Source organism: Populus euphratica, unplaced genomic scaffold (assembly GCF_000495115.2).
Source record: "Populus euphratica unplaced genomic scaffold, PopEup_1.0 scaffold213.1, whole genome shotgun sequence".
NCBI lineage: Eukaryota > Viridiplantae > Streptophyta > Magnoliopsida > Malpighiales > Salicaceae > Populus > Populus euphratica.
The window spans coordinates 810,867-834,053 of record NW_011499916.1 but is presented as its reverse complement, the minus strand read 5'-3'; the positions used below and the strand labels follow the sequence as shown (position 1 = coordinate 834,053).

At 32.7% G+C, this 23,187-nt stretch overlaps 4 protein-coding genes across 6 annotated transcripts in view; 2 read left to right on the top strand and 2 right to left on the bottom strand.

Moving 5' to 3' along the window:
* Positions 1-1,056: 1,056 nt before the first annotated feature.
* Positions 1,057-11,309, bottom strand: EMB2785 (elongation factor family protein). Its single transcript, XM_011039127.1, has 19 exons — positions 10,879-11,309; positions 10,566-10,640; positions 10,221-10,371; positions 9,901-9,969; positions 9,627-9,799; positions 8,562-8,699; positions 7,811-7,936; positions 6,993-7,091; positions 6,041-6,161; positions 5,796-5,859; positions 5,617-5,671; positions 5,416-5,540; positions 4,821-4,894; positions 4,057-4,106; positions 3,164-3,250; positions 2,624-2,674; positions 2,466-2,549; positions 1,673-1,723; positions 1,057-1,379 (listed from the first exon to the last, which is right to left on the bottom strand). The coding sequence occupies exons 1-19, from the start codon at positions 11,173-11,175 to the stop codon at positions 1,296-1,298; spliced, it is 1,974 nt and encodes a 657-aa protein (XP_011037429.1). The 5' UTR covers positions 11,176-11,309; the 3' UTR covers positions 1,057-1,295.
* Positions 11,310-12,904: 1,595 nt separating this feature from the next.
* On the bottom strand, positions 12,905-15,166 carry LOC105134644 (rac-like GTP-binding protein RAC2). The gene is made up of 7 exons (XM_011039126.1): positions 14,677-15,166; positions 14,434-14,521; positions 14,186-14,295; positions 14,045-14,108; positions 13,899-13,963; positions 13,729-13,794; positions 12,905-13,269 (listed from the first exon to the last, which is right to left on the bottom strand). Exons 1-7 carry the CDS (start codon positions 14,773-14,775, stop codon positions 13,168-13,170), a joined length of 594 nt encoding a protein of 197 aa, XP_011037428.1. The 5' UTR covers positions 14,776-15,166; the 3' UTR covers positions 12,905-13,167.
* A 4,310-nt stretch (positions 15,167-19,476) lies between these two features.
* LOC105134643 (LOB domain-containing protein 2) lies at positions 19,477-20,360 on the top strand. The gene is made up of 2 exons (XM_011039125.1): positions 19,477-20,155; positions 20,338-20,360. Exons 1-2 carry the CDS (start codon positions 19,477-19,479, stop codon positions 20,358-20,360), a joined length of 702 nt encoding a protein of 233 aa, XP_011037427.1.
* Positions 20,361-22,183: 1,823 nt separating this feature from the next.
* The window catches only part of LOC105134642 (glucosidase 2 subunit beta-like), a 2,521-nt gene continuing 1,517 nt past the window's right edge, over positions 22,184-23,187 (top strand). Inside the window, exons 1-3 of one of the 3 annotated variants that reach the window (XM_011039122.1) lie at positions 22,184-22,435; positions 22,579-22,692; positions 23,146-23,187. The exon at positions 23,146-23,187 is cut by the window's right edge and continues 93 nt beyond it. In XM_011039122.1, the coding sequence (XP_011037424.1) occupies positions 22,318-22,435; positions 22,579-22,692; positions 23,146-23,187 (274 nt within the window). In that variant the 5' untranslated portion in view covers positions 22,184-22,317. The remainder of the gene's footprint in view (positions 22,436-22,578; positions 22,693-23,145) is intronic. The other 2 variants (XM_011039124.1, XM_011039123.1) reach the window with 2 other exon arrangements.

The window sequence follows — 23,187 nt, the reverse complement described above, 5'->3', positions numbered from 1 at the left end:
AATTATAAATTTACATAACAATATAACAACATAGTTAAGAATAAAATGTAAAAAAGTTTCATTAACTAATAACTAGTCACTGTTACTATATATTAAAGTTGTTTTCATAAATTTTCTTCTGGTTTTTACCATGAAATGGAGTATACAAAAACAAAATTATTTTCTTTCCAATTCTTTTGAAACTTAAATTTGGAATGATAAACATGAAGGGTAAGGTCACTTATCAATTATACTAGAGTTTTCAAATAAAATAACTCCACCATAAAATAGTCTTGAAATTATAATGATTTTCAAAAAATAAAAATAAAAATCAATTGTAAATTTGTTCACATTATATTTAATATCTCACAAGCAACCCGTGTCCATCAGAGCCATGCTTTCCTGTTAAAATATTTTTAAAATTAATATATAATCAATTTAATAATAAAAAAATAGAAAAAAGAAATCTGAGGGCATATAATATTTTCTCCTAAAAGTTGCTTGGTCACAATTCAAAAGAGACAGCTTCGTGTGATGAACAGTAAAATATAAAAAAATAGTTTTTTTTAACATTGTTTCTGATTTCTCTGCATTCATTAATTTTATTTATTTATTTATAACTATTTCTTTTCTGGTCAATTTTTGAAACTTGAGAAAATTTATATTTCACCTTAAATTAACCACTTGGTTTGTAGCCTTCTAGATATTTGAAAAGGTACAGCACAAAAGGCAGAATCAATCAACATAGAATACGAACATGGATTTATTTAATCACACCCAAAAAATAAAAAAAATAAAAAAGGAGTGAACAGAAAGGTCGTTAGTTTTCCATTTATTGAAAATCCCATTACTAAATTGATTTCCAATCGTGTTCTCCATTATGAATTTTAAATTTTTTAGTCATGTTCAACGGTTCAATTTTCAACTTTTCTTTGGGGATCACACTTCCAGATGAAAATCCGATGTGAACACCAAAGAGGGATGTTGACAGCATGTAACGTTCATGTTATTCCATCTCTACAAGGCATATATCTAGAAGATGATTTCAAAGATTGGTCCTTGCACAGTTGAAAATTCTTGGAAACTTCGAAAAATGCTCCCCCTTTAGATTAACCTTTAGCTTGGAAACAGCAGTAGCAGCAGGATTCTTCAGTACAAACCAATATGATGAATTTATTAGACATTATTATTTCAAAACCAAAAACACAAGATCCCCTGTATTATTTGTCAGTTTGGTATTTTCTAGCATTACCTATATGGAGGCAGACAAAAAAAGGAGTACAACAGGTAACAGCTTCTGGTGCACTCGATATATTTCACTCCTTCAGCCTTTTACTCATGGCTTTACGTTTGTTAACTTCCAGGTATCTTTTTCTCAACCGGATGGTCTTAGGTGTGACCTGCATGGGCAAAGATTGTATCAGACACGTTATGGAAAAAGGTTCACCGCCATATGAAAATATACAGGACCTAAAATATGCAACTAAGCAGCATGTGAAGGAGCTCGTGGTAGCAGAATTCAAAAGGAAAATGGATACGAAGTTCTGAACCATTTCTTAAGAATCCTGAGTTATATGCAAACTAATTGTAAGTCTAGGGTCTGATATTCGAGACCAGAAACAATAGAGCAAAAAGTTACCCTTGTGAACATGTCAACCAAGAATGAAAAAGAGAAATATTTAGAGAAATGTACCTCAATAAGCTCATCGGAAGCTACATAACCAATGGCTTCTTCAAGCGTCATCTGCACAAAATTGTTTTGTGATGTTAATAATCACGTGTAGATCTTGGAAGTTCTAATTCATAGCATGAAAAAAGCTGCCTACAGCCCTTCACTTTTAATGGACATTTCTTGTTCAAGAGCTTAATAGAAAGTGTCAAGACTGCTTTCAAAGTGTTGTCAAGAGTTAAAATTGAAACTGTTAAACTCAACAGAAAAGCATCAAAGTAGGTTTTCACACGTATGGTACTTGTATTCTAGAACAGGTTCCATAAAAATGATGTCCTATTTGTGGTGTCCTAGTAAGATCCTTCACTCCCATCCAGATGCACTTTCAATTTGTGCTTGAAAACTTTACTGTTATCAATAAAGCCTGTAAAAATTAAAAAATTCAAGTAGGTCTTCATACATATGGTCCTAAAATCCCAAGACAAGTTCTACAGAACTGATTTACTATCTTCTTGTAAAACCCTTTTGCTCCTGTCCAGATGCATTTACAGTTAGTGCATGTTTGAGGAAAAGAGTTAAGAATCACTTGAACAGTAACTCTTCATGTTTTTTTATTCCAGGTTTTGTTTCTTATTTTTTAAATTTTCCAACAATTCTTCTTCTTTTCTCATTTTGTTCGTTTACTTGGGTGTGACACTTGCGCACAACCTGGATACCTGGATTATTCCTTCAGTGATTTCTGATTGTTCACTTCCTAACCATGAAGAAGAAGAAGAAGAAGACGAAGAAGAAGAAGAATTAGTTTCCAATTGCATACCAAGCGAGGTGGAGAAAGTTTCACATTCTCATCCTTGCCAGCAGCACGCATGTTACTAAGTTCCTTTGCCCTAACTGGGTTGACCTGTTTAAGGAAAAAAAAAAAAATAGTATCATTAAACAGTAAATGAAAATATGGGAGGCATAAATCCTTCTTACATCAAGATCTGTATCCCTTGAATGTTCGCCCACAATCATGCCATCATATGTCTGCAAAATGAAGGATATGAAAGTAAGCAGATACGCTTATGCCTTTGAAAACAACTTTTAGCCAGTAAATGGCCACTGTCCTAGGATAACCAGCCAGCCGAAAACTGCACAGTGAATGAATTATGATATAATCAACTTTTTCATGACTCGTGTGCATTCCATGTCAGTCCCATTTGTGCCTGGAGCAATGAAAAGATGGTAAAGCCTGGATAGCATGAAAAATGGTTCATGAGAGAGATATCCTATCTATATTATTAACGGAATCTTTTGAGAGCACCTATTTTCAAAGGAGTACTGCATAGTTATTATGAATTAGGACTTAAAAGAAGAGTAATCTTAACAGAAATTAAATTTCTCTATGCATGTCTAACATGAGGAAGCATGGGAAAAATGTAAAAACATTTCTTCACTAGTTTCAGAAAAACACAGATTCAACAGTCAGAAAGATAAACAAACAGGTAAGTGTTTCCATTTTTGTAAGAAAACAACCTCCATCCCAGGAGTAACAAAGAGTACTCCACGAGGTTCTAGACTCGTTAATGCATAGGCTGTAATAGTACCATAACCCATCGATACCTGTTCAATCAAGCAACCAAAATTAAATCAGGTCCAGAACAGAAAAATAGTAGTAAAAAAAACACACAACTTCTTACTTCAATGAAAAGATCAAAACATACAAAAATTAGGTCTCTATTACCAACACATGATCCCTAGGGAAAAAAAGACTTATGGAATGCTCAGACAATTCAACATGTTCCAGCATATAAATTAGGACTCTTCCAGCAGTGTTTTAAAATTTCTCCATACCCCTTAGATGAGGATACCGCTTAGATGAGGTTCTTAAATGGGTATTGAAAAGCTCATTCCAGTGATGTATCAATACAGGGCACAAGAAACAGGATAAAGCAAGTCACGTAAGACCATTCAATGAAATTACTCCGCTAAGTCACCAGGATCTAGGGAGTGGATGTTAAAAAAAAAACAACACTAGAGGGGGGAGGGGGTGTAAATGACGACCCAATAATCCCATCTTCATAAACAAGTCGGACCAATAGGGTCTACATGAAAAATCAATGTCAAGGGTTATTTATAAGAGGAGGTAACAAGTACAAATAAAGCCACTAATGCTGAATAACACCAATTTATATGCATAAACATGAAGCATGCACAAACAAGGAGGTTGCTAATGCTCACTCAACAAGGTGATTGATTGCCACCTAGCTAGCAAGTTTCCCAATACTGTATAAGAGTGTTCACATAAATATATAATGCCCCATGTAGTAGTAATGAGAAGAACCTTGATTGAATCATGAGACATTAGGGAAAAAGATCTCCTCAATTATGATAACAGTTTCAAACAAAAAGGAATGAGGAAGACATACCAATACTCCCTTTCTAACATTTCCAAGTGGGCCCCGATGTTTTGCATAGGCTGCAGTTAGCAAAATAAACCACATGAGCACCATACAATAGAAAGAGTAAATAAAAAAAGCTTAAGCAAAATATTGGGATATGGGGGAAATTTAAAACACTCCAGGCAAATTAAGCATTTAGTTCTCATTTCTTCCAGTGGTCACAATTTAGATAGAAATTAATGCTAGATGGGGAAAAACTTTTGAACTGTGTTTGAGTCAGATCTTGCACATTTTGTATGAATAGGAAGGCTGTTGAAAGCTGAAAGCTGAAAGTTCTGCCATTTCTGAATCACATCAGTGTGTGTAATAGATGTACAGTAGCACCCACATTATGGATGTATTACACATGAAATCATTAGCATTTCTCTTGGATCAAAAACAATTCAATAAGTTAACATACTTGCTCTGAGTTGGCATCAAATGAGATTTGTGAGATCCCTGGCAGCAGCCTATTGCCAAAACAAGCCAACCTAACTCTAGAAAGACATGAAAATTTCCCCCACATTTGCATAGCTTGACAATGGACAGCCATGAGCTTAGACAATGATTAAAAGTGAAACCTCCCATACTAGAATTTGTGGATATATGGGAGGCCAGCACAGATAAACTAGGACCAGAGTCAGGTAAGAAAAAAAATTGCCACATAAATTAGGGATCCAATTACATCACACTAGGGATAAAACAATTTCGAAGAAAAAAGACAAGGAAACAGAATCTCAAGTAGAGCATACTCAGGAAAGCACGATGCATAAATCCAGTTCCACGTGTGTCACTGCTGAACACACTTCTGTAACCAACCAGGCCTCTGCAGAACACAATGAAAGAAAAACACGGATGTTGTACAATTAGTGGCTTGATATAGCTCATAGTTGAATCAAGTATTCAGCAACTCCTCCTGTAAAAAAAGGCCCTCAATAACTCCAAATGGTAGCTTATATTACAAGTCACTAGGCCCATGATATCGAAAGGATTAAGTTGCAACATAATTGAATCATGCCATGTGCTCAAGCAACCAATGATTGAACTTATGTGAGAATGTTATAGCACACAACATAAAAACTCAAGCATAGGGTATTTCAAACTGAAAGCACAAAATATGAACTTATTGGATAAAAATCAATAAATTTAGCAAAATATGAATTAATTGGATAAACATTAATAAACTTCAGAAAAAAATGTATCCAAGGGGTGCTAGAAGCTAAGTTACTCATATTTGTAAATATGCATATATACCTACAATGAAATGCATAATGTGCAGAAGGAAAGTATAAAGAAAAAAAAGTGCCCAAAAAATAAATGCTCTCATCAGACAAGTTATGCACTGACCTTGATGGACAAGTCAAGGACAATCTAGTCCTGCCAACATGCCCAGGAACAGGACCCATATCGAGAACCTCAGCTCGTCTATGAGATAAAGCTTCCATTATTAACCCCACATGCTCTTCATTTATCTGAAATAAATCATATGTGAAAATCTCACAAATCTTGTGAAAGGAGACCATTACACATATAGTTTTGAATTCTTACCTCAATGGTCACTTCTTCAATTGGTTCAAGCTTCTCCTTATTCTCAGTTTTATACCTGATTCAACAAAGTAAATTGTCTAAAATATATGAGAAAAGGGACATCACCTGGTTATGGTCCCCCCTATAGCAATGGAAATTAGATTGCAATAGTTGGTGCCTCATTTAACAATCAAACTCACATGACTCTAGGAGGTGAGACGGAGAGCTCAAATCCTTCACGTCTCATATTCTCAATCAAGATCCCTGTAAAGCATAAACATCTGAAGTCAGAACCACTTTCAACAGATATTACACTTCATGCTATCAGAAATTTGTGACACATGAAAATGAAACTGATGTCATTGTAAACCTTAGCACTGAGAATTTTTTATGCTTAATATGAAATAAAAGAGCACCACACAATTTAGTGTCAAGAAGAACAAACCAAGTTGAAGTTCTCCTCTTCCCTGAACCTCATATGACTCTCCAATGCCAGGAAGCACATTGATGGCAAGATTAGTTTCAGCTTCAGCCATTAACCGATCACCGATTTTCCCTCCGGTCAGCTAAAAACATATAAGAAACACAGAAGTAAAGAAGTACACAATTACATCTTGTGCAGTGGATAACATCGAAACATAAATAAATACAATGGTTGCCTAAATTGATGTCAAGCAAAACAATATGGAATCAAGATGACATCTTGTAAGATGTTAAAAGAAATTCAACAGGGAAAACTATGATGGCATAATTGATGACACTCTTGTAGTGCCATGACAGTAACATTATGAAATTCCTTCTAATATCTTCCAAAGAAAAATCTAAAGAGATAGAAAAGGCTTGAGGATGGGAAAGAGCAAGGGATAACATCTTGGATGCTCTTCTGAGCATCACTCCATAAGTTGACAACATGTTCTAATTTATAGTGGGACAATGGGGAAAAAAGCTCTGTTAGATTGAAAAAGATACATAAATGCAACAAGTCTTCATTGCTAGCAGTATATGAGATGCTAATCCTTTATACTTATCAAGAAATCAAGTCTCCTATCAGAAAAAAGTCCAAAACAAAGAGATCTTTATCTGCCTATTTGTCAGAAGAGAAGCAAATAAGCATGCTTTGCAAACAGGAAATTGATTTGTCAATCCACTTCCCAAAGTGGCTTTAAAATCCCGAGAAGTTCAGATAAGAAAAATCCAAAGAAGACAATCCACAATTAATTAAAATATATATAAAAGTCATTTTCAAGTGTGATTCTCCACCTTATTCGTGACACACACACACACACACATTATGACAGAATACATATACATACATACATACATACATACATATATATATATATATATTGATTTACAAAATTACACATTATGACAGAAAAGAAAAGTGAAAGACTTACATGGGTTCCATCTCGACCAGCAAGAGGGGAGTCATTGACACCAAAAGTCATAGAAATGGTTGGAGGATCTAGCTCAACAGTTGGCAATGCAGTCATAACCTAGCAGATACCATCATGACTAATTTAGATTAAACCCAGCTGTTAGCCTTTTAATTGGCATGGTACTTATAAAATATCATCATTGTTTCATGTAAAGAAAAAATCAAATCATGCTGAATTCAAGAAAAGTACGAGAAATCACTTAAATTCAGGGGCAAAGACCATACAGATTAAAAGGCATACAAAAGCCTATATGATGGATGATCAGATAAGTATAAGCATTTAGTAGGTAGTTAGGGATTTAGTTTCCATACCTACTTCGTAATTCTATTAGGTTTTCCTTTTCCTTTTTCTTTTTCTTGTTTTTTTTTGGTGCCTATAAATAAACACCCAAACAGACATTCAGTTTGATTGTTGAACATTGAATAAAATAAACTTGAGTTTCTTCGAGAGAATCAGTTCTCTTTGTTTTGGTGATCTTATTGGTAGTTCTACACAAAAGGTGCTCATGATGATATGCATAATGCTGTAACTAAAGTACGAATGAAAGAAAGCATTGGCAATCATTTCAATTTGTCATACATAAGGTAGATGCTTATGCTATTTGAAAGAAAAGTAAACAATAATCTGCTAACATGCAGCCATGAGCAGGTATGTAATCAAGAATTCTGTGCTAAAACAAAGTGGTATATATTCAGTTATTTTTCCAAACAACAAAAATGTTATGCATAAATGGCAAAACACCCCACTGACACTGTGCAAACAAACTAGCAGTATACCTCCACATTAGCTACCGTGTGGCCTATTACCGGACTAGCCATCCCAGCCATGGATATTATATCACCAGCTCCAGCGCTATCAATTAGAGCCATGCTTGTACCCTTCTTTTTCATTAGCTTTGTAACCTACAAGATAAACGATAAAAGTTACAAAGTATCACAACCACTAAACAGCGCAATCATAGCATTGCTACAGTAAGTTATGGCATATTACATAGAACTGGTAATCATCTTAAAATACAATTCTGAATAATTAAGTATCCCACCTGAGCTATTTAAGTAATGTCATGTTTGGAACCAATGCCATCCACGCATTTCCAGCATAACTAGTTTACCAGATTTCATGATTTCAATGGAGTTGAATAAAAGTTCTTAATGATGCTAGTGGCGTTTATCACTGGGTGGTAAGAAAAAAAGAGAGTTAAAAAATAAGAGATGCAAGTACTTGGGGTTGCTGAAACTTAATAACAGTTGGAATGGAATCAGAAATGGATAGAAAAGAAAATCTTTACTAGAATTTATAAAAAATGAGTCCGAATATTGAGCATTGAAGCTTTCTTGTAACAACCCAAAAAGTGAAACTTTTCTTTAGGTTACAAGGAAATGAAACTTTTTGTTCAGATCCAATGACAGGCTGAAATAAAGAAATAAATAGTTGCTGCATGAAGCTTCACGAACTATCTATATAGTTAACTTTTAATTATTTAAGAACAAGGCATTTCTTCAAAAGCATTAAAAATTAGATACAAACCTTTCCTTCTTCAATTTTTGTAACCCCAGAATCTGTGCTCCGTAGTCCATGAATTCTGTCTCCCACACGAACAACTCCAGAACAAACACGCCCAGTTAAGATTCTTCCAAGATAAAAATCTTTTTCCATCATGGAAACCTGAAACGCAAATCTAGTTTATTAATTGAGAACATTAAAAGAACCCAAATATTTAAGGGGGGGAACAACACTATATTGAGTTTGGGGAAAATGGCAACAAGATCCTTTTCTTTTCAAATGTAAGGAACAATGTGTATCCTGGATTCTTATCTAACAGGCTTTACTTCCTAGTAATTTAAACAATTTAGAAATATCTACAGTGCATCATTCCCTTTGAAAGATGTTGAATAATCCTAAGACTCCAGATTCATGCTAGGTTTATCTATCTATTTCCTTTTTTCCTCGTTCTTCATTTTTCTTGCAGCTTCAGCTAGTTATTTTGTGTACAGCTATCATCCTAATCACTTCTATTCACTTATTAACAAGTTGCAATGCTGTATGATTTCACCAAGGCCATCCAAATTCTAACATAGAATCCAGCATCAGTGCTATCCTAAATCTGCTCTTAGTTTCACATAATACATACAGAGAAATACCATCAACTATGTCTCTTGCTTATGCTTAATAGTAATTTTGTGTACAACTATCATCCTAATCACTTCTATTCACCTATTAACAAGTTGCAATGCTGTATGATTTCACCTAGGCCATCCAAATTCTAACATAGATTCCAGCATCAGGGCTATCCTAAATCTGCTCTTAGTTTCACATAATACATACAGAGAAATACCATCAACTATGTCTCCTGCTTATGCTTAATAGTGTATGATGGGTGGGACAGGATGTAGGTTTGGATATTTGAACAAGAGAAGAAAAGAAATATGAAAATAAAACTAAATTCCTATGATAAAATATGCACACAAACATGATTGTGCATACAAGATACATGCAGGTCAAGGCCAAAGGAAGAAATGCACAAGTGCACACAAGCATCCATGCCACATTCAGGTGTTCAATTTAATGCATCTATTAGTGATAAACACCAACCAGCATCTGAAAAGGGGCATCAAGGTTAGCTTTTGGTGGAGGAACATGTCTTATGATGGCATCAAGCAATTGTGACATATTCTTCACATCAGCGGGAGGATCTTTGGTGAAGGAGGAGGATGCCCATCCTTCTTTTGCAGAAGCATAAAGAACAGGAAAATCCAACTGCTCCTCTAAAGCAAAAGGAAGTTATTAAATTGAGAGTTCATTCCAATATATCAATCAAGTTGGTGAAAAAATCATTTAAGTTTTCAGTTTCCCATTTTTCTTTCACCTGTAGCTCCAAGATTTGCAAACAGATCGAATACTAAGCTCTCAACTTCGTTGCACCTCTCCTCAGAAACTGCACAAATGAGGACCAATAACACAAGAATCCATTTGCTAGTTAGAAGGTTTTGTATAAAAAAACACAAAAGGATCAACACTGTGTGTAAGGGATCAATACTGTGTGTAAGCAATAGATAAGCAGCTTGAAACTTTAAGTTTGCTTCTGATTTCCTATTTAAAAACTCCCATTACATGATGGAAAGATCATTTAACAGCAAAACAATCAACTTTTCATAAAATGAAATCTTAAAAAGAATTCAATCTAACCTGCAGGTCGATCTACTTTGTTCAAAAGTAGAATAGGACGTAGACCATACTTCAAGGCTTTAGCAAGAACAAATTTTGTCTGTGCAAGCGGACCTTCACCTGCATCTACAACTAAAATTGCTCCTTCAACCATCCCAACAACCCGCTCAACCTGTTATCATCAGAACTTACGAATATGTAAAATACAATATAAAGGAAAAATAGCATAACTGACTTCTAAAATAAAATCAATCCTTCTACAACAACACTGCACAACCACTTCAGCCAGTAGACTGGGAATTCTACTGTATTTAACTCCTGAGACCCTAACAATAGTCCTATAAATAAAACCAAAGGAAGGCATACCTCTCCACCAAAATCAGCATGTCCCGGTGTATCGACCATGTTTAGCTCATTCTCCTTCCATGAAATTGCTGTAACCTGCAAACAACAATTCCTTCATCAGAAACAAACATCAAATACGAAAGACTTCCACTTCACTGACAGTTCAAAACTAGAGGTACCTAACAAGCATAAAACTAAACAAATTGCATAAATCTTATTACATAGACAAAAATACTGAAGAAAAATATCTCCAAAAAAGGATTTTTCTGAAAATAAAAATGTTACTGAACGAAAATACTGAATTGGGTAACAATTAAAAAAAAAGAAGAGTGACCTTTGAAGCTATAGTGATTCCTCTCTCACGTTCAAGGCTTATAGAATCCATGGCTCTCTCATGGGGTATATCAGCTCCACACTGCCTCAGCAACCGATCCATTAATGTTGTCTTCCCATGATCGACATGAGCTATGACAGCAACGTTTCTTAGTCTACTTGGATCCAAGGATGGATTTGGTGCTGTAGCGGCAGAGGTTGCGGAGGCGGTGGAGAGGAAGCGGAGGAAAAGGGTGGCGCCCGGAGAAAAGGGTTTTCTGGTGGTGGACCAGAGAGAACGGAGGAGTGGAGCTACCATTTGTTTGAGAAGGAAAGCGAGAAAAAATGGTAAAACAGACACCGAGGTTTTGGTGATGTCTTGGTGTTTGAGATGTTTGAGATGTGGTTCTATGTAGGGTTTAAGAGTTACTTGGGATTTTTTTTCCAGGATTTTGAGACATGAAAGGGTTTTGGAGTACGGTTATTATTATTATTATTAACCACCTCAACTTTTTTTTTTTTTTTCATTCAAGTCTTATTTTTTTATTGAATATTTTTACTTTCTATTTAATAATTATAGTGTGATTTTATAAAATTAATGCTTTGTAAATTATAAAATAATGTTTATAATTATGAATACATGGAAGAATAAAAAAACAATAAAAATACAACATAAAAGAAATATACAATCTACTATGAGATGCAATAATTATTTATAATATTTTTTTCTTTTTAATTTATTTTATCATTTGATTTGTTTGTTTTCAATTTGATATTTTAATTTAATTTGATGTTTTGTTTAAGTTGATTTTATAAGGTTCCATAATATTAATAATAAATTTTAATATTTAATTAATATTTAATTTAATTTAATAAAATAAAATTCCATTAACCTAAATTAGTTAAAACTTTAAGAATCTAATTTTAAACTAAAATAAATATTTAATTTTTTTCCCGAAATAATATTTTTATCTCAACTTCTTAGCTTAATTTTTTTTATTAGAATCAATATATTTGTTATTATTTATTAATATATATAATTTTTGATTTATTTTATTAAATACACATGTAAAAATTTTCAATTTATAATTAAAAATTTTTTAATGGTAAAAAATATAAATTTTTAACAATGCCATAATTTTTATTTTTATTTTTTTGCGTTGAGAAACAAAAAAGTTTCATCCCACAATGCAGCGCAGGATCAAACTAGTTTAAAATTAGAAAAAAAGACATTGATGAATATATTTAAATACATCACATGGCATTTTCTTTCATTTAAAATGCAAATTGTATTTTTTTTAAGGTAGAGGAAAAAGGAAAATAAAATTTATCCCTGTATTTTCAATCAAGTCCATTTATGATTAAAACATAATAGTTTCATATTAATAAAATTTTAAATTATTCACTAATCTTGATATTTTATTATTTTATTTTTAATTTGACACTTTCAAATTTTTTTAATTTAATTGATAAAAGATAATAAATGCAAGAAAAATTAATTGTTGTTGACAAAGATATTCTTATATAATAAAAGAATCAATTGATACCTCAATTTATCTTGGATGCATGCATTCTTAACTAAAGAAGAGGAAGGTTAGGAAATTGAGTTTTTTATTATTTAGTCTTGATATTCGTTATTTTTAAAAATAATTTATATTTAAAAATCATTAAAATAACATTTTTTATTTTTTAAAATTTATTTTTAATTTCAGTTAATATGATAAAAAAATTAAAAAAATAAGTTTATAAATGAAAAAACAAATACACTTGATAAACATAAGGGTCTCCCTAGATCTCGAATTCGATCTTCTCTTTTATAACAAAAAACAAAATATAGATTTCTCCCATGTTCTTGCCCTCTCTGAAGAAACCTTTGGCTATTCCATTCAAAGAGAGCAAGATATTTGCAGTAATGCTTAGCACTTCAGTAAGATTTCTGGAGTGCAATATTTGCTGTATTGTCCACCACTCTCATCACAGCCTTCTTCTGCTATGCATAATTCATGCTTTGGTGAGTTTGATAGGACAGCTTCACATCCACTGGGACATTTTCGTGTAGGTTGGTAATAACATTTTAGAGATCATAATCTTATATAGTGTTTTGATGCACAAATTTTACCGTCCAATACATGAAAGCAGAAATAGTAATACTTGATAGGAACATGTTGCATTACAAGAAAGCAATAAAGGCCCAGAGAGAACTGGCAAACAGAAATTCTATCATGACTCTACCAAGTCATACAGGCTCATGACTTGGCAGAGTCATGAAGATTTCATTTCACATGGAAGAAACTGATAGCTGAAATTTGATTTAGAGAAACACACATGGTGGCCTACGCTTCTGTCTCCTCTTCTTTGGCCTCGGAGGCTGCAAAACAACCTTGATTGCAGCATCAAAGACAGCTTTCACATTCTGGGAATCAGACATGCAACATTAAGTTAAGCTACACTTAAAGCTATCAATTATTAGCAGTCCTACAAGCGGCTACCTGCTAAAATCTGGAAACATTGGCCTATGAAGCAGTGTAAAGTTGTTGTTCCTAGACCGAAAAGCAAATAATTGGCATTAATTATAACTTACTGAGTCTGTTGGGCTGTGAGTGCAAGGAAAATGACTTCTAACTGAATTTTAATTAAGGCCAGATTGATGGCTGAGAAGTAAGAGGAAAATTAAAGACAAGTGATACGGGAATCTTGAGTTGTTGGATAATAGACTTATTCTCTGACTTTTCATCAATTTTGATGTAGTCAGAGTATGGCTCTATTCATAATTCGTGTAGAAATGTTAGCTAGAGACAATTTCTTCTCTTTGTACTATATCTAGAAAAGGCTAACACAACAGTTATCTAGAAATCGTAGTAGTTGGCCTAACCTGCTGAGTCTTGGAGCTGCACTCTATGTAAACAGCAGCACCGATCATCTTCTTTAGTTCCTCCCCCTGCTCAAAGTGAAAATTGTCGAGTTGATTCATGAAGTGGGGAAAAATACTTATTTTTGTTCAATTGGTGTGCAAGAAAGAAAATCAGTCTGTATGCAACTTGCCTGAGCAGTTGTAATTGGTGTAGCGCCAGGATGATCTATCAAATATTGCTTATCGTTTCGTAAATCTGCAGTCCATTACATCTTTCTGACATTAAATCCAACATGAGAGAAGAAAAAATAACATAAGGTACTAAAATTGATCTTACCAAGTTTGGTTCCCACAAGCACGACTGGCACAGTGGGGGCATAATGCCTTAGTTCAGAAATCCACTGGGACCAAAAATTTGTTAGGAAGAGAAAAACCAAATTAAAAAATTGAATTTTTTTAATTCAATGGTAAATCTAACCTTCTTGGCAATGTTCTCATAGCTAGCTTTGCTGATTAGAGAAAACGCCAATAAGAAAACATCAGCACCTCTATAACTCAGAGGCCTCAACCTGTTATAATCCTCCTGTCCTGAATACACAAATTGAATAGACTTTAGTACCACCTGTTTTCAGAGATCTTCAGAATAGTTTAGTAGTCTCTTGTTCTCTGCTTGAAAAGTAAATGGCAGCTACAAGAATTAAACCCCAGAAAACAAAGCAAACTAACCTGCAGTGTCCCATAATCCAAGGTTAACTGTGCTGCCATCAACCACCACATTAGCACTGAAGTTGTCAAACACTGTAGGCACATAATCCTATCAAAACAACACCAAAAAGGGTATAATCACAACACGAAACATGGAAATTAAAACATCATAATTACAAGTGTGAAGTCCATTCATGATAGGAAGAATAAGAAGAAGAAGAAGGAGAAGAAGCACGAGACATAATAATAATGTTTAATCCTTACAGTAGGGAAGGTGTTGCTAGTGTAAGAGATGAGCATGCATGTCTTGCCAACAGCTCCATCCCCAACAGTGACACACTTGATGAACCTAGCTGTGCTCATTTTTCTGGTACTAGCTACCTGATCTCCTTGTTTTCTTCACCCACTTATTCCATTCATACAGGAAGGTAAAGGGTATAATCAAGGAGTATGTATCTTTTACCTACCTTTCACAAATATCCAAAAAGACTCGAAAGAATAAGAGAGAGGGGATATGCTGTGTTGGGTTTGAAATTTGAATAGGAATGGAGGGGAGGGTAAGGTGAGGTAGGCTTTTAATAAGGTTGAGCAACTAAGCAGCACTACCCAACTTTAGCTGGACTTTCTTTGCTTTCACCATGATTGCACAAATGGCTTTCTGTTTCTTTAAGGGGAAGGCCGAGGGCTCAAGACACTAACAAAGGGAGTGTTTGGTGCTAGTGTTAGTTGGTTAAGTGTTGGACAAGGGAGTCATATTGAATCATGAATACGATGGAAAAATATACACACATTGCTTAGCTAGACAAATTATTATCATGAATGTAGGAATTAGAGTAAAATACAAAACCCCAAGTGAAAAAGCAAGTCTTATGGAGTCACTGGCCAATGGAGGCATGGGGCCTCCATGCTACCAAGTCGATCTTTGGACACTTCGTCTCTTGATTGAATGATTCGTCCATGACTCTTGTGTGTGAGAGCTTCAGCTCGATTGTATGGAGAAATGAATGCACAGCAGGGTAACACAGCAGAAAGCAGAGGAAAGAGCCACCTTTTTGTGGGTGTCACCATTATTAGTGGACAAATTAATTTATAACCAAGTGTGACAATGGGGCTGGTCGCTAGCATGCATTTACACTCTAAAGCTTACTTTTGATAAACTAATAACATTTTCCATGGCATAATTAAGAAAATTGTGATACAAGCATCAACTAATTATGGAGACATTTATCACATGAGAAATGCTTGCCCCATTATCCAGTGATTGTTCTAATTTGAACTGGATGGCAAGTGACTTTATCTCTTTATCTTGGTCTCTTCTACCATGGATTTGCATGTGTCTGGTTTGATTATGGATGAACTATTCAAAGAAACTGAAAAAAATACCTAATTTCATGGGTGTGTGTGGGGATTGAATTTTGAACTGGGGGAATGTGTAATGGTTGATGTTGTTTAATACATAGTAGGTGGCAAGTTTTCCATAGCTATTTTCAGCATTGATTTCTATTTGGATAAATTGATTTTTTAAACATTGGATTTAAAATTATTTTTTATATATTTTCAGATTGTTTGGATGTTCTAATATCAAAAATAATTTTATAAAAATAAAAAAAATATTATTTTAATATATTTTTAAATAAAAAGCTTTTAAAAATAATTATTATATTTTCAAATAAAATATATTAATTTGATGTGTTACTCAGGTAACAAGACTAGCCTTGAAAACTTGATTTAAAAAATTTAATTATCCAACAACTCCGAGAATCTCATTGTTAGATTTTTGTCTCATTAGTTCGAGATTTCAGCCTATTTTTTCTTATGTAAAATGGCTAAAAGTTTCAGATAAATGTCGGGTAAGCAAATTGTTGTTATGATGCTTAATTAATTTTAGAAAATTGAAGTGATTTTTTTCCCATGTAAGGTATATTAAATTCTATTTTAAGAAATATGGAGACATGCCTTTTTTAGATGGAAAGTTTGGTACTTTTTGCAAAAGAAAAAAAAGTAAAAATAAAAATAATTAATCTTGATTTATTAAAAAAAATTACTAAATTGTTGATAATGCATATTTGTCTTAATAGATATTGCTATATTCCAAGTATTATTATTTCAAATTCCCTACCTTATATCCTCAAATATAATCTAAAAAGCTCTAAGTATAAATTTTATTTTAAGCAAACTATATATATGTAAATTTTATTTTAAGCAAACTATATATTTTATTTTATCATAAATAATATGTTCCCACACAACCAAAAAATTAATAAATATAAATAGAAACATCGATAAAATATTTCTGTCGATAGATTACAATGAATTTTACTAATAAAATATTTCCTCGCCATATCCATATCCATTGGTAAATCATCGACGGAACTATTCTTTTGGTATATATCAAGAGAATTATAGTGAAAAAAAAAGATTAAAAAAATCAAAAAGTATGATGACGTGTTATTTATATAGCGTCATTACTGGTGGTATTAATATCGTTGGTAAAATTAGTCCATAAACTCGTCGATAAATTATTCCTTTCTCCTTAACACTATTCACTATGTTAATTATAGAGGATATCACCAACATATTAATTTCATCGGTATATTACAGAGAGCTCTGAAACTATTGATCACTTCTTAATTGTATTATTCATGTTGTCAATTACATATGGGATCATCGACATATTAATTTTGTAGGTAGTTTTCAGAGAGTTTTAGAACTGTTTGCTTTTTAATTGCACTGTTAATTATTGTTCTGTATAGACAAAATCACCAGCGAATTAAAAAGTTATCAGTGATATTTGGAGGGTTTCTGAAAATTTAAATTAAATATTATAGATGGAATTACTAACGAATTGCAAAGTCATTGGTGATATTTGGGAGGCTTCTGAAATTTTTTGATTAAATTGAAAATTTAAATTAAATATTAAAGACAAAATCACCGACAAATTGAAAAGTTATTGATAATATTTTGGGGGTTTTTGAAATTTTTTTATTAAATTAAAAATTTTAATTAAATAATATTGATAGAAACATCAATAAAATGATTAAAAATATTAATATTTAATTATTCGTTAGTGAAACTATTGGTAAAATGCTCCAATAAAAAACTAAAATCTCTCATTCTATAACAAACGTGCCTATTCTTTTTCTTCTTCTTTCTTTTTCTTTAAAAAATACCAACATTTTTTTCTTTCTTTCTCTTCTCTTCTCTTCCACGCGAATATATGTTTTCTCCTATTCTTTTCTTTCTCTTATCAATTTATTTAATTAATATTATGAATTTTTTTCTTTTTTCTTTTCTCTTTTCAGCTTCACTCACAATTAAACTAAGATAAGATTTTTTTTGTGTTTTTTTTGCATTATATTTTTTTTTTTTAAATTTTCTTGTTTTTAATAATTGTATGAATATTGTTGTATGATTTGTTTTTATATGAGATCAATTTTGTTGGATTTTAGTTGGATTTGTTTTCAATTCTTTTGTTCTATTTGGATTAAATTAATTTATTTGTAGTTGGATTATGGGTTATAGAATAGGTTTTCTAAGTTAGGTGAAAATATTTTTTAGTTGATTTATTTATTTGTTACTATTATTTATTTTTTAGTATTATTGAGTATTACTATTTTTCTACTTTTGTTAAATAGATTTTTTTTAAAATACTTTTAAATAATCTCTGAAGGTATTACCAACAGGTTAAGTTCGTCGATATATTTTAAAGAGTTGAAAAACTTATTACAAATACAACTGTATCATTGTTTAATCATTGACAAAATTGTATTTGGTATTTATGTCTATTATATGGCAAACTTTCCGGAAAAAATAAAATAGATAAAAAAATAAATTTGGTATGCTTTTCTCGATAGTAAATCCATCAGTAATAAAATTATTAAAGACTCGTTAATAAATAAAAAATTACCAATAAGAATTTTATTGAAGGAGTATTTTTATTTATGAGCGCGGTAAAATTCATTATTAATAAAATAATAATATAAATATCAAGAGAAATTTTATTAATATATCTAAGAATTCTAGTAGTCCCCGTGGAGATTTTCTTTTATGAATTACAATATGAACATTTAAACTTTATTTTAATTAATCTAACTGTACCATCAAAATTTAATTGCTTCTCGGTCACTATATTTCTCGAGGGTAACACAAATATTTTGTCTGACACTTTTATGGTAAAATCCTATCTTAATTCCTTTTACGGCTCGCAAAGCAAAGCAATTAGGTAATTAACTAGATCTAGTAGACAATTAAAAGTTTATATTTATATTTTATTTTTAATTCTTTTAGTCTCATATTTCTGCGCCAAGAGATTGGTTCGGAGTGAACCCATCAAATTAACCAATCAGATTTTATAACTATGGATTCATGATTATGATGATAATTGACAAATAGGGTCTTGCCACGTGGTACTATTAAGCAATACTGGAAATTAAAAACAAATTTATATACAGCAAATTCTTTTTCCTGTTATGAACTATTTATTTAATATAAGCCCATGTTTGGCTCATTGGAGAATATTGAACTTTCCTTGAATGTCTAGATATCTTAAGTAGCCAAATGATGCTTAATACAGGCTTAGATTTATTTGAATTACCTATTATAAAACTACCTTCGCGACAGGTTTAGTATTAATTACTTATACTTGTTAATCTTCATATGAGCTACCTAAACCCTAATCAACCACTCTAAACTACGTCCCTTTGTCTCTTTTACGGTGGCCTGCCATCTTTTCATGTGCTCTAGACAGATTAGACTACAGTTTGTTCTTCATCTTCTTGTGTAACATATAGTATTATATATATTTATACAAACATCTCGGTTTCACTTAGCCCACGCACACACACAAAAGAAAAATCTTTACGTGTAAGGCTTGATTTCCTTCCTTATTTCTATTCGTTAGTGTACTAGGGCATGTATTGGTTCTTTTGGTGAATAGGGTATGTGTTGATTGGTTTGATTTCTTCGTTCTTAGATGCTGTGCGCATGTTAATTTCATGAAAAAGAATTGTTCGTCTCTGCTACTGTTTTCGTGTGGTTTCTTGATATAGTGTTTGGTTTTTAAGGATGCAAAGAGGTAGAGACAACAACAGCCGTGTCGCGATGCATCAGGCTTGCGCATCGTGCAAGCATCAGCGAAAGAGGTGCGCGGAGGATTGCGTATTGGCACCATATTTTCCGGCGGAGAGAATGCAGGAGTTTCAAGCTGTCCATAAGGTTTTTGGTGTTAGCAATGTCATTAAATTAGTGAAAGATGTCGATAAAGAGAGACAAAGGGAGACGGCGGACTCGTTGGCGTGGGAGGCATCTTGCAGACAAGATGATCCCGTTTTAGGTTGCTATGGAAAGTTCAAGAAAATACAGGAAGAACTTGAGCTGTACAAAATGCAACCTCCATTGCCAAACCAAAACATATTAAGGCAGCGACAAGCCGGCGCAGCGTATAACAAACAGCCTCTGCTGCTTGCATGGAATGCTGCTCATGGGATAAATAATAGGGGGAACGGCATTGGAGGAGGATTGGCTAACAATAACATGGCAAATTATGGCCATGACAATTCGAGTTTGATTTTTGATTCAGTCCCACATAGTTTTCCCTGGCAGTATGTGCGCGGCCAAGACAAATCAAACCCAGAAAGAGATGCTACTTCTCTTCTTCTTCCAATCCATCCTTCGCCGCCGCCGCCGCCGCAGCATCCCTTTTCGGTCAATGGATTTAATCAACAACAACAATATTACCATCCAGGTAATTATCTATCTATACACATGCGTGTAAGCACGAGTGAGGACGCATGCATGCGTGCTCACACTCAGGTATTTGGTGTAATTACTGTCAGCAAGTATTTTCTTGATCAGGAAATATGCATTTGTGGTTTATCCTCGTATTACTCTCTGGAATCATTAGGGTTTAACTTATTAATTTCATAGTGATGAGATATGCATGCGAGTGATCCCTTGTGAAGGAGTCTTGAAGCGTTTGTGAACTTCTTTACTTTTTATGTTATCAATTCTTCGAGAAAAAACAAATATTTGGTCACATTTTGATTCTTACCGCTTGGAATTGTAAGCAAGCTTTCAAGATAAAACTTCATCAAAAGCACCACTAGAACAAAAACATAGTTCAAATACTTATAACTCATGTATCTAAACACTTGTTTTGTAATTGAAACTTGAAATTAAGTAACAAGAGATTATGTTACATTACTGAATCCTTCCTTGTTAATTTCCAATTCCTCACTTTTCAAAGTTCACACTCTACAATTATATCCTCCTTTTTAGTCTTTTTTAATTAATTTAATATATTATGAAGTGTTTGATAGTTTGGGAACTTTTGTTTTTAAGTGTTGTTTTAGTTGAAAAAATATCAATTTAATATTTTTCTAATATTTTTTGATGATTTTGATATGCTTATATAAAAAATAAAAAAATAAAATTATTTTGATGTATTTTAGTTATAACTCTGTTTGGAATTGAGAATAAACCTTTTTTTTTGTTAAAATTTGATTTTTTTAACAAATTATCTTTTTTCAAGTGATTTTGAATTGTTTTGATATATTCATGTAAAAAATAAGTTAAAAAATTATTTTAATATATATTTTAGTAAAACATATATTAAAAAACAATTTTTATCATACTTTCAAATGCTCCGTATATATCTAAGCACATGCTTTTACTGAGAATGGGCTGTTCACAAATCACAAAAGGATTCTATCATTGCATTATGATATTTGTTTTCCCTGAATTCAAAATGGGATATAATATCATCTGTGTTTTGTGTTTAGGACAATTTGGTTCATTGAATGGCAACCCAATGGACAGCACACTCTTCATGGGAGAAGAAGATGGACCATAGATCCTTCTAGCTAAGCTTGGCAGAAGAGAACACAGGAGGATAAATATTCATAGTTAACCACCTTGAACTGGCGGCCAAGACAGCAGAGTTTAATGAGCTTCTTTTCCTACCTTGTCTGAAGGCAGAGATTTCCTCATTGTTCCCTGCGTCCTCTCTAATCTTTAATTTATTTAGTAAAAAAACATATATGTATAAAATAGAAATTCAGAAGAGTGCTGTTTTTTTATAAATATTTTAATGTTTAAAAACATGGATTGTTTTCATGTAAACAGCATTAATTAACGAGAGATTTAAATCAAACCAGATTTATGCACTTTCTTTCTTTTTTTTGCCAAATCTTTGAGAATACATAGAAATTCTCAGGAGTCAGAACCTATTGCTTGATCTTAATTAAACCATATGTATTAATTGATATATTACATTAAAGTGGATATGATCTTTATTGTTATTTTCATATATCATTTTTGTTTTTAATATCATGGTGAATTATTATACGCAATAATTTGAATGAATGAAGTATAAAGTACCAACCATATAACTCTAAATCCGTTGATTAATTCTTTTTAGGGAAATTACTGTAGGGAGGCAAGTCAATTCTTTTCTAAAAAGAAATTGGAAGGATTTTTTAATTTATCAATACAAAATATTATTGCTTAATGCTAAACGATTGATAATCATAGAACGAATTCAGCCACAAGCAGCAAAAACTTTATAATATATATATATATATATTATAACTGATAAGCATATATCAAGTGATTTTTATTGGCAACTAATTAACGAAATTAGCTTATCTCTGCCCACAGTTTCAAGACAATTCTCTTCTTGCCCGTTTGGACGATTTTTTATTTTTATTTTTATAATGTGTTTTAGCAGGTTCTTTTTTTTTTTTTTGAAGGAAACCTCCAAACGCAAAAAACGAAAAGCTTGACTTCAAGAAGTCATAAGTTCAAAATTCACTTCCACTCCCTCAAAAGTTAAGAGTTAGACAGGAGAAGCCACAGCCCATAATGTTGTAATCAACCGCAATTGAAGTTCAAATTCTTCCAAGAATCATGGAGACAACCCCCCTTTGTACTAATGCCAACAACTTGATTCCTTTTATCATCTCCTTGTGTTTCCTCGTACCTTCTGTTCATTCTTTTTCATCTCTTCTGGGCATCCACCCTTTAGGTACCTCTCTCTCTGTATTTAAATGTCATTTTTGTTTTTCTCTTCAAAACCCAGATCTTCAATTTTCTTGTTATTGTCAATTTCATGTTAAGTTTTGATTTTTTTTTTTTTGTTGTTTATGCTAAGTTTGATGACTTGTGCAGATGAGAAGTACTTTGGTTCACAGGTCATAAAGTGCAAGGATGGTTCAAAGTCATTCAGCAGAGACCGTCTTAATGATAATTTCTGTGATTGTCTTGATGGGACCGATGAGCCTGGTATTATGTTGCTACTTTATTTTCCATTGGCACTATTTTGATTGAGAAGAGATTTGCCTTGGGGGTTTGACTTACTTACTCATAATTGACATGTGAAGCTTTGGAAATATGATTTGATTTTGTTAGTATGTTGGTGTGGCATATGCTTGTACAATGTTAAAGTTTGATCCTTTAGTTGATGGGTCTAAAATCTTTGCTTTGTGTTGATTTTGCATATTTGCATTGGGAATTCAAGAAGTTTGGCGCTTTGTTCAGAGCAATATCTTGTTGTCTTAACTTCATGGATGATTATACAGATTGTACAAATTGAATGTGTGACTCTTCCATCTCTCTCCTTCCATCCTTACTATGCATGAGCCAGCATGCTTTGTTTATTGATTATGGGTTATATTCTCTTAGCATTCCATGCCTTCTCACTCATTCATGTTGGCTGTGATTTTGATTTGTATGCAGGAACTTCAGCCTGCCCAAGAGGAAAATTTTATTGCAGGAATG